The 12,451-nt window shown below is 36.0% G+C and overlaps 1 protein-coding gene across 3 annotated transcripts in view; it reads right to left on the bottom strand.

Moving 5' to 3' along the window:
* ARAP2 (ArfGAP with RhoGAP domain, ankyrin repeat and PH domain 2) overlaps positions 1 to 12,451 on the bottom strand; it is a 184,137-nt gene that overhangs the window by 115,878 nt on the left and 55,808 nt on the right. For all 3 annotated transcript variants that reach the window (XM_070452058.1, XM_070452060.1, XM_070452059.1), the window contains exon 9: positions 8,316 to 8,494. In XM_070452058.1, coding sequence (XP_070308159.1) covers positions 8,316 to 8,494 — 179 coding nt within the window. The remainder of the gene's footprint in view (positions 1 to 8,315; positions 8,495 to 12,451) is intronic.

Here is a 12,451-nt window from a genome sequence, read left to right as displayed (position 1 = left end):
TGAGATTCTGATCCCAAGAATGAGAAGACAAAGCCTGATGATTTTCAGGTAAAAAACAAAACAAAACTACCACCTTATGATTTTCATATGTAACAAGTATTAAGAAACACTGAATTAGACAGCATAACTAGTTGTAGAATCTAAATAGTACAAGTCTACATCATCTAAATATCAGGACATAAACATTTCTCTAGGCCTTCATCAGAGCAAAAAAGAAAAAAAAGCATACAATCAGATTAAGAAAAAAGCACTTGAAGTTATTAAAACTACTGGTTAGAAATGGAATGGTTAGAATACAGTGACACATTGGATTGCCAATGTGTCCTGCATGCCAATCCTTTTGCTAATATCCAAAGGATGTAAAAGCACTGGTGTTCATTAAGCACACACACTCCATAATTGATTCAATACTTATTTGCTTAGTGCTCTGAAGCTTACAAACAGCTATGAACTCTGATTTGATTTTCCTAACAATTCTGTGAAGAACGGAAAGAAGATACAGCCATTTTTAAAATGAGAAAATATGTCCCAGGAAAACTGTGTTGAGTAGGTACCTCACGACAGCCAGAAATTATGCTAAGTGGTGGGCCTGCTCAAAAGCATAAGATGGGGTACTTGGGGAAGCTTACAGTCTAAGGAGAAATGAGACAGAATAAATGTGCAATAAAAGAATAATTCATGTCTGTAGGGTAAGCACTGAATCCAATTCAAAAAAGAGAGTGTTGAGTTCATCTTCTTCCCAAAGGAGGTGACACCTGACTAATCAAACAACAAAGTCCAGACCAGGCTGATCAAGTGTACCTCGCTTGCTTCAGCTCACTTGTCTGCAAATCAGGGCTACAATAGTACCTACTGCATCACTGTATGAGGATTAAATTAATGCATAAAAAGTGCTTAGATGAATGCCTGGTGCAGTAAGTGCTATCTAGTTCCAGTTAGCTATTATTATTACTGTTACATTATTCCTCTTGAATTTGAAACCAACTGAACATATTACCTATTAAAAAGTTAATTACAAGAAAATGCATGCTTAAAAATAACTATCAGGTGTATATAAATTTTAAAATATGGAATGAAATGTGAATGTTAAACTTTCACAAAAATTAAAAATAAATTACCCATTATCTACAATCTGATGGTCAGCACTATTCTCATTTTGAAATATAGGGCTGAGTCAGGAACATGCCAAACTTCAACCTTTAAAATCCTATAGACTGTAGTGAAAAAACAGTAACATAGAAGTTCCATAGGTAGAAATACATTGTTATGGAAAGCACAAAGCTAAAAACAGACTCTGGAGGAAGCTATATTTTACAGTTAATTTGCTGTCACACAATGTATGATCCCAAAGAGCGTGAATGGCCATGCTTGGCAGAACAGGTCTGATGGTGCAGGGGTAGTAATGACAGCGTGAGCACCAGGAGTCAGAACAGGGCAGAATCCTGGCTGATCCATTTACTGGCTCTATGACTGCTGGCAAGTTCCTTAATCTGTGCAGACCTCAATTTCCTCATTTACGAAAAGACAGTAGTATCTACCTTTTATAACACTGCTATAAAAATTGAATGAAGAAATACGAGTTGAGAGTCTAATACATCCAGACAGTCCTCTCATTTGAAGGTTCTGAATACAGAATTTGTCTTCAATAAGAATACGGTGACTGGAAGTATTCACACCAATGATTCCATATTCAACATTCAGGTTAGAATAAGTGACAAATGTTTACCAAGACAGAGAAATGGGTTATTTGTACAAATTTGTAGTAACAGAGCCTGGCTCGAGCTACCTTTTAAAACTACAAAGTGAAAGAGCAAAGTAATGGTTTCATTCCTAAACAGAAAAATTAAAGAAGGGTTTATTAACCCCAAATTTTCTGAAATCTCAAACCTATTTTTGGAAATACGGATACCAGGTTTCCCTGCCAGGAATTTAAGAACTCAGTGCTTAGACATTTGTGGAAAACAGATGTGGCATTGTGTGACATTGGCACCAGGCTTCCGGGCAAACACCAGATGCAGAGTTTGGCCAGATACAGAACCCAGAGAATTTGAGGCCACCACCTCCATCCTGCTGCTGCTTTCTGCACCACGCAAGCCAGAGCCCTACGGTGTCTATTTAAATTCTATTAGAATTTCATTCCCATACCAGACACAAGGGAACATTACATTGGGGGAATGAATCTCTTGTTATACCCAGATTTGAGAATGTTTAATCAAGTGAATGTAGTTAAAACCTCAATGCCACAATTATCAATAAATGGATACCAAACCCACCAGCAAGACATCTGGTTGTAATGAAGTCCCTGATATTAACATGATATCCAAAAACTCATCAGGAAAGATGGGAGGTTGACTGTCAGGACAACATCACAAATAGAAACCAAAGTCAATTATCTTCAATTCGCCTCATATCTATTTGCAGAAATTTCACTCAAGCAGCAATACCTTATATATAATATTACATACATATATACATCAGTGAATGTTCTTACTTCATCACCTATATAAAATTTTAAAATACTGGCTTATATTTTACATCCACATCATTTCAAGATAAATAAATGTATGAAATAATTATTTCCAAAATACAGAAATCTGTAAGCTTTGAACTGATTAAAAAAACCCCATAATTTATTTCTATAAACAAAATTTCTATGCAACAAAAATTAAGCGAAAATGCAAAAGAAGCAACTTAGAAAACCAGTTACAGAAAATATGACATGAAGATTAATATCTATATTGCATGAAGAGTTCAAATAGTCAGAAACAAAATAATTCCAACAAACAGGAAAAAAATGAAAATTCATAAAGAACAAAATAATATTAAAATTAAAAATGTTCTCAACTATAAGCTCTCTAGTCCTGAAAATAGCTATCAGTTCAGTCGCTCAGTCGTGTCCGACTCTTTGTGACCCCATGGTGAATAAAGGAAATCGTCACAGTCTTAAGTTGGGAATATAAAAATTTTAACACTGTCAACGTTAAAATGAAGCTAGTACTTATTTATGTACCTAAGAGCATTTTAAATACAAGCAATTCTTTAGAAAAAGGGTCATAGGGATTCTTGCCCAAAAAGTTAATCAAAAAGAAAGAAAAGGCTACAGACAGACAGAAGGCTCTCAGATATCTTGCTCATTTACGTATCACAATGTGTTACTCCCAAGGGAAGGTAAGTTCCCAAAGAGCAGGGACCTTGTGAGTTAGCACTGAGCACTTAGTATCTAGAGCAGCACTCAGGAAGAGGTAACCAATAAATTTTTGTAAAATGGACAAACAAATACAGAAACATGGTGAACTATAACATAACTTGTATAAATTCTATCACACAAGTCATGTTAAACAAAGTTGAAATAACAATATGGAGAAACTATCACAATTATAATATATTGTAGGTATATAAATGGAAGCAAAAACAAGGAATGGAAGAAAATGTGCAAAAATTAAACACACAGGTGTAGGTGGGTTGTGACAGGGTGTAAGCATTTAAACAGATAACATTCAATTTATATAATAATAATATATACTAATAATATAATAATTATAATAGGACCACTGTTTTGCCACTAATCAGGTAAAGAATTTTGGTATCTGTTTCTACTTTGCATCCTTCTAAGAAATGTTTTTATACATATCTTCATATAGCCTATGTGAAAAAAAAACAAAACAAAAAAAAATCCTAATATTCCCTAAGGCATTTCTCCTACTTTGAAGCTACTTCAAGTTAATTTCAACAATCCACTAAAAAATGAAAGGGAAAGAAAGATATTAATAAGTGAATCTTTGAACTGGGCAACTGATAAAATGAAAAGTGAAGTGAAAGTCACTCAGTCGAGTCTGACTCTTTGCGACCCTATGGACTATACTGTCCTTGGAATTCTCCAGGCCAGGATACTGGAGTGAGTAGCGTTTCCCTTCTCCAGGGGATCTTCCCACTCAGGGACTGAACCCAGGTCTTCTGCATTGCAGGTTGATTCTTCACCAGCTAAGCCACAAGAGAAGCCAAGAATACTAGAGTGACTAGCCTATCCCTTCTCCAGGTGATCTTCCCGACCCAGGAATCAAACCGGGCTCTCCTGCATTGCAGACAGATTCTTTCCCAACTGAGCTATCAGGGAAGCCTGATAAAATGAAAAGTTCATGTTAATTGCGTAGAGTTTAGACCTGGCAGTGAACTGCTGATAAGAATGTGCAGACTGCTACCCCTTGCTATTATCATGCTTCTTTTCTTAAAAAGTAAAGAACTTCAAAAATATGACCGTAGTTCGGATAGTCCATTCTAACAGCCATTTTAACTTACAAAACTAAAGTTCTTGATTTAGTAGAAGAGATGGACCCAGAAAAAATGAAAAAGTACTGAAAGTATGTCTGTACAGATGCTTGACATGGAAACCTTAAGGCCACCTATTGGAAGTAGAGAAAAAGCACTAGCAAAGATGAACAATAATCCACAAACTCAGAGTAAATGTCCAGACATACACACAGAGTTAGAAGAACTTATGTGAATTAAGAGTTTCAAATTGTTTTTCAAGTACTTTGTTTAATGCTGACTTTGCAAATGGAGTTTTAATCTCTCCAATAGATCACACTCTGATAATAAAAGTTTGCATTAAGAAAAAGGAATTATATAGCCATCATATAATTAATAAGCTGAAAAATTAAAATTTTACATAAAAATTATTGAGATTGTAGAAATTAAAAAAAAAAAAACAAAACCCAAAAGAGCAGCTATAGTTTACAACCCTACACAATTTATTGACACCAGTTCTTCAAAATTTAAAAACGTATTACCACTGATAAAGATTTTCTTAACTTTCTACTTAAATGTTCCCGCATTCCAAAATGTTCCATCAGGAAAAAGATTCACTTCCAAATGAAAGTTAACCACAGAAAGAGGTATAGCAAGCCCAGGATGAGCAAGGACAAACTAAAGCAGCACCCAGTGCTGACAAAGGAGAGCTCTATACATTTTTCAGCTCCAGAAATACCTTATCTCTTTCGCTGGATGCTTATAATTTTTACAGAAGAAAACCCCACAAAGCAGGGTTTTATGTGTGTGGTTTTTGTCAGCAGTCACTGAATCAACTGGGATGCTTTACAGGAATGGAGATTCCAATTGCAAGTCCCAGGAATTCTAAGTCAATGGGTCTGGAAAGAGCCCAGATATCTGGAACGTTAGCATGAAATGTAAATAATGGCCTTAGAGAGAGTAACCCCATTCTCTTTCTCACAGGATGCCATTCAAACAGAAAGAGATTAGTTTAATTATCTGAGCCAATCAGTGGCAGAGCAAGAATGAAAACCCAGAACTGCTACCACCCAGCTCAATCTTCTTTGCTCTAAATAAGCTTCCGACCTTCCATTTTAATAACGCTTCAACATAAGCTGGAGCAGCTATGATTCCACCTCTATCCACTGTTTGTTTACTCCCTCTGGAGAGACTTCCAAAGTAAATTAGTAAAACTATTATATGTATAAATGGGGAAGCCTACCACGCTCCTCCATCCATGGGATTGTCCAGGCAAGGGTACTGGAGTGGATTGCCATTTCCTTCTCCAGAGGATCTTCCCGACCCAGGGCTCGAACCTGGTCTCCTGCATTGTAGGCAGACGCTTTACCGTCTGAGCCACCAGGGAAATAGTTCAAATAGAGGCAAGAAAAATGACAGTTCATATGTGAGGGAGGGGGGTATACATCAGCTTTCTTTTTTTATTCTATTTATACTTTAAGTTAGGTGGGCAATAAAAATCACTGTTTTTAAAATCAAGTTTTGATGCATGAACTTAAATTAGATCCAATACAAATTAAGTTACAGAGATGCAAATCTAACACCTCTTACATTTTCACAGTTTTTTTCCTATCATTTGAAAAAATAAGATTACTTCATGTATTGTATGTATAAAACTTTTACATCTATTTCACTATCTTTTAATGCTTTTCCTAAAACACAGCTAAAAGACCTCTGCATTCAGGAGAAGGGCTCCTTATTTAGTCCATCACTCAAGCTCTTTACACAATCTGCTCAACCACGTGAGAAAATCCACGAGCAACTTTCCTTTCGAAAGAAAGATACATACCAAGATATAAAATAGATGAAACTGGAATATGTCAAGGCTTAACCATGAAGGGCCTTAATTTATCAATCTAGTCTTGAGCCAACTAGTTCCTGAAGACATGACTCAAAACCAAGTCCCTTAAGACCTAGCTCCATATAATATGATGCAATCTTTTAAGACCACATATACAAACAGTAGTATGCACTTTCTAAGGGTGCATAAACAGGCATGTTAATGCATTGAAAAAGTCTTTAAATATACACTCATTAAAAATAGGTTTACTTCTTGAAAGATGAGGAAGAGTCCGGGACGAATAATTTAATTTTTTTAGGAGATTACATTTATTACTTGCATATGAAAGTGTTTCTAATTCCCAGACTTCATTAGATGCCATTAGACTTTTCTTCCTGGAAAAGAAGTCTGTGTCCCCCTCAGTAAATATGTTGCTTTAAGTGTATCTGACATGTTTACTGACTGCATACTCTGAACCACCTAGGAGACTAAGTTATTCAAGGAAGGAGTCCTTAGGCTATTTCTAAAAGGTCATAAGCCAGAAATTTTCTTTTCAACATACACTTTAAAAAGACATTTTGATGTAGTGACAAAGAAGCTAGGCTTAGAGTTATAAAGTTGTTGTCTTAAATTAAACTCTGCATGATGAACTGTAACTCTTTAACAAGTTACTTAATCCTCATTCTCCTCATCTGTAAAACATGGATGAGAATATCTTCTCCTACGTTTGCGGAGAAGATTAAAAAGAAATGTTTATAAATTAATTAGCACAGTACCTGGTACCTAACAAATGATGGTCATTTGTTTGAAATATTAATATGAAAGCAAGAATTTCATATAATTTCTTGCTAACAAAAAATTATTAACAAAACTTTAAAAACACCTACTTTTAAAGAATAACATAAACTCAGACAATCTAAGTAAAGTAAACAGTGAAACTAGTAACTTGAAGTCCATCAGGTCTGTGCAAGTAAAAAATGAAAACTTCCATTAGTTTGGCAGAGAAACTTCCATTCTGATACATGCAAATTATGTATTTCTAATCTTTATTCCATTTTTTTTAAAAAGTTTTAATCATCTTACTTCACAGACTGAAAATGTTCATATTCAATTCATACACATTATTAGGCTGTACATCACTACTCTTCTTGAAGAATATGCTAAGTATCCAACTTATTAATATGCCAACACTGCTCAATGATGCTTTTCACAGTTAATTGGCTAAGAAATCTTATCCCCAAAACTGTAATGAAGAAGTTCACACTGAAGTTCACAGGAAAGCTTGGATAAAGATCTATAATTTTTTTTGAAACTATTTATTTTGAGTTGTTATCTCTATTTTGTTATGAAAATAGTCAGCATTTATATTTTACCTTATCATAACCCATTATAATTTATCACAAAGTAACTTCATCTTAGATCAGATATCCAACACATCACTTAATTCCATAGGTAATGACTTAGCATCTAATATAGTCTAGGCTGAAAGATTAAAACTTCATTCCTAAAAAGGGGTAAGAAAGTAATTTTCTTATACATATTAAAAGCCAGATATGTTAGAGAAAAAGTCTACAGAATCAAATGAAGTTAACAGAATTTGCTAAAACTTTAACGTCAGTCTCCTGAAAATGTTTAAATTCTCCACTGAATCCTTTGATGTTAACCAACATTAATACCCCAACAATTTCTCTTATTTATTTATGTGATGTGTGTATGTATGCATGTGCACATGGGTGTTTGTGTGTATATCAATCACTTGCAATCTCCTCTGCAAGTGACGTATCTGCTGCAAAACATATAAAGCAAAATCCTGTAAATTCAAGAAAATATGTTACCTGTGCCTCCTTTATAATTTTCTGTCACAAAACAAAAGAATTACAACAGGCACAGGAGGAGGTCTATTTCTTCAACAGCTATAATAGTTAACTGGTTCTTAATTATTCTCTCAAGTAGTTTTGTAATGTTACTTCAGCTAAAGAATACTTTTCAAAACTCAATTTTCATTGATTCTATTTCCTCAGTTCTTTCAAAGAGTGACGTCTAGTCTCAAATTTGATGTAGATTACCTTTTTGCTGCTAGTGGAGCTGAAAAAATTCAACAGAGCAACTCTTCGTTACATTTAGCAGCGTATACAAAGCAGAGCAAAGCTTCATCAATGAAACACCAGTAAGTCAAACAAAGCACGGCTGTGATTGTAGTCTGTCATCTTTGTAAGGAACCACAGTCTGCAATCACTGTAACATGGCTTACCTGTTCATTTTTGCAAAGCCACACACTGTTTCCACTTAACACAGTAAAAATTTTAGCTTTATAGCCTCTCAGTTCAAGATATCCACATTTCTCAGGTGCAATAGCAGCTTGAGACTGCGAAGAAAGGGCCTGTAACTTCAGTGCATTTAAGAGTAGGCTGATCCAGTCATTTCTTTCCTCTGAAAATAAAAACAGGAGAAAATATATACCCATGCTTAATAAGTTATAAACACAAAGAAATATGTAGCAAGACTGACTTTCTCTGGAACAGATCATTTACAGAACCTTCCCCAGAATCACAATCTAAATGCTACTGTTGGCAGGGCAACAGCCCAATTCTGTTAGGTTATTAGTAATTCCTTGGTATAACTCTGCAGATGCTCAAGTTCATAACAGGGAGCCCTGTGTATCCCCAAGTTCAGCAACTGCAGATTCCACCAACCAAGGATCAAAAACGTCCTCACTGTGGGACCCACGGTTACAGAGAGCTGACTGAACTCAGTTGTCCTGTAACCAGCATCACCGGCTTCACCTGGAAATTGAATAGAAATGCAAAATCCTGGTCCTCCTCCAGAATGGATGAATCAGAATCTTCCTTTAAAGATCTCCAGATGATGCATATACATGTTAACATCTAAGCAGCATTGTTAGATTACTCATGAAATTGGACTGTCTTTTTTAATATAAGAAAGTAATACGGCTACTGAACAGGTAACAGATTGTACCCAGCAATACAGTTACTAAAATATCCAGAAAAGCTTGCTTTCTAGCAGGCATTTGGAACCGACTCAAGAGTGCGCTTGCCTTGATATTCACTCACCCATACCTTTGACTAACAATAGCATCTCATCTGTTAAAACCTGTTCTCACTCCTTCCACAAAAACTACATGACCTTCAACTACAACACACTGTGCTACAGACATAGGAATTCAATCCAGTCCCCAAAGTGCAATCAAAGTTGTAAGTCAAGTTAGATATGAACACATAATAGAACACGGAATACTGTAAATGTCATACCAATGGTATCAAATAATATATGAATCAACTCAACGGAGGTGAGTGATTTGCTGAAGGTCATATAGCAAGTAAGTATTTAAATTAGGAGAATCAAATGTTTTAAGTCTCAGACAATTGTTCTTGACACTATGAGGGGCAAAAAAAAAAAAAAAGGATATCTGTGTGAGGTCTTGAGGATGAGGAGGAATTTAAAAAAAAAAACCTGGAGTTTGGAAGAAAAACAAGCAAAATAGTATTTTAAGCAGAGGAAACAATGAACATCTGCTCAGGGGATAATTTATAAATAAGTAAATTTATAATTTTGAACTCACAAAGAAGTGATGGGAAATATGGCTGGAGATCCTACAGTGCCTAGTGTAAGGAATTTGGTCTTTATTATGGAAGGGAAAGAAAACCATTTCCGAATTCTTAGCAAGAATCGGACAAGATTAGGATGATGACAGACCAAAGTGGAAGGCAGGAGGTCAGGAATAAGGCAATAGAGACTTAAAGTACAATGAAAATGGAAAAAAAAACAGCTGTGGTTCTGAATATGTTTGAGTTTGTTTGACAGGTGTTCATCAAAAAGTGAATTAATTACTCAGAATAAAAGGTAGTTTGGAACCATGAATCTACCAAAGAAAATGGAAGGTTCTATTAACAGAACCACCTGAGGTTTTCAGCACCCTAGCATGAGCATCTAGGTAGATGGATAGCAATATGTGAATAAAGGCAATCCATATAAGAGAATCAGAGAAGGCAATGGCACGCCACTCCAGTTCTCTTGCCTGGAAAATCCCATGGATGGAGGAGCCTGGTAGGCTGCAGTCCATGGGGTTGCGAAGAGTTGGACTAGACTGAATGACTTCACCTTCACTTTTCACTTTCATGCATTAGAGAAGGAAATGCAACCCACTCCAGTGTTCTTGCCTGGAGAATCCCAGGGACGGGGGAGCCTGGTGGGCGTCAGCACGTCTATGGGGTTGCACAGAGTCAGACACGACTGAAGTGACTTAGCAGCAGCAGCAGCATACAAGAGAATACTCATGAATGTGGATAAATGTTTAATGTAAAAGGAGAAGAAATGGTATACATTTGAAGTATAACTGATTCTAGGAGGCTGGAAAATGGGCCGGGGGTGGGGGGTGGGGGGCAGGGAGACAAATGTGAAAGTGGTTTTATCAAGGTGAAAAGGAAAAAAAAAAAAAAAAAAAAACAGACTGAATTTCAGGTAGGAAAAATTTTTGAGAAGGAAAGAGTAAGGTGGACCCAAGTTTGGGAAACTGCCTGGTATCTCAGATCCTTTTAAGACAGGTCTGGGGAGAGGTAATGTCATTGTAGATTGAAATTAAGTCTCCACACTAGACCTACTTACATTTCAAGATGGAACTCCAGTTACTTTATAATACAACTCTTAATTTTTAAAGTATCTTCATTCTTGCTCACCTTCAAAACTACCAAAGCTATTTAGGTGTGTCTTTAGTGACCAAGGCCAAAGTATTTATTAAAAATTCATTTAATGATATTTTATTGCAGGTATTACATAACCCCCAAGTAACAGTGCTTATTCCTATATATCAGGACAAAATATCTCTCAAGTTTCTCCAGCATCATTATAAAGTAAAAGACAGGAAAATATTCAGGAAACTAAGCCCATGTCAATCCAGAGTAGCTACTCTACATTTTCTTACTGTTTAGCCACTAAATTGTGCCCAACATTTTGGGACCCCATGGAATGAAGCCCGACAGGCTCCTCTTGTCTATGGGGTTTCCCAGACAAGATACTGGAGTGGGTTGCCATTTTCTTCTCCAGAGGAGCTTCCCAACCCAGGGATCGAACCCACGTCTCCTACACTGGCAGGAGAATTCTTCAACACTGAGCCACTTCGGAAGCCCTGCTCTACATTTTACATCTGCACAGACAGACTGCTCTGGGATAGTGTATTACATTTTCAGTAACAGCAACACGCTTTCCACTTGGTGATTACTCGTGATCATTAGGTACACACAGATACTCCTGCCAAGTAAATGGTATACAATGTTTTCTGTTTATGTTAATCCACACAAATCACTGACTGAAATGTAGGCCATGATTTAAAGAACTGGGCCAAAGTGATTTTGGCTTTCAGACTACTATTAGCAGATATCTCAGTTTATCAGGGAACAATTTGAAATTGACAATTGTATTAACTGTTAGTCTTAAGTATATTATGACTCCATCTCAACAAATGGTGCCCTCATAGCCTAGAAGAATTCTCTAGCTCCTGAGGTTCTCACTTGCTAATAGAAAGTAACAATCATGAAGAACAGGATTGAATACTAATGTGCAGTTTATACTTCATAACCCATGCCAAAGGAGATAAACAGTGAGACAGACAATTCAAACACAATAAAAGAGATTACAAGTGTCATTGGTATTTGCAAAGTGTGTATACTTGGACATGGGGAATATGCTTTGATAAGTTACAACATCCCAAAACAAATAATGATTTCCCTTTGGGCACAGGCAAAGCTGTATACTGTGCTGGATTCTGCCTGCTATTCACACCAAGGTACCTTTATTCTGTCCAAAAACAAATGTTTATTGAGTGTCTATCTTGATCTTATTAGCACTGTGCTAAGCATCATTCCCTCTGAGAATATGCTCTGACTGGGGCATGGCTTTGCTCTGAATAGAGCATTTCAGGTTGGAAAAAGAAAATAAATAAATAAATAAAAAGGACAGAGAAAACAAAATTGCCACTTTCTTGTGATTATGCTAGAATGTAAATAAAAACCATTAGCGATCCCCTCAAACCTCAAGCTAGTTAAGGTTTGTTGGAATGTCAACTCAACGTACACAAATAAAAAGGTTAAAAAAATCAACAGAGGATACTTAACATCCTCTACATTCTACTGGATTTAGCAGTAGAGACATTCATTAGCAAAATAAGATTAATTACATGAGGGATTGCTACACAAGGGCCATGTAAAACATGAATAAAAGAATCTAACAAAATTCATTCGTACTCTTAAAGTCTGATATAATCTAAAGATTCCTCAGTGTGACCCACGATCAATATTAGAGAAGGAATTATTACACACTATGGTTATTCTTATAATGGATAATGGTTCATTCATACGAATGTCAACTTAGCTC

The sequence above is a fragment of the Odocoileus virginianus genome, chromosome 21, assembly GCF_023699985.2.
Source record: "Odocoileus virginianus isolate 20LAN1187 ecotype Illinois chromosome 21, Ovbor_1.2, whole genome shotgun sequence".
In the NCBI taxonomy this organism is placed as follows: Eukaryota; Metazoa; Chordata; class Mammalia; order Artiodactyla; family Cervidae; genus Odocoileus; species Odocoileus virginianus.
Note: the sequence above shows the minus strand (reverse complement) of the source record. Positions and strands in the feature narration are given on the sequence as shown.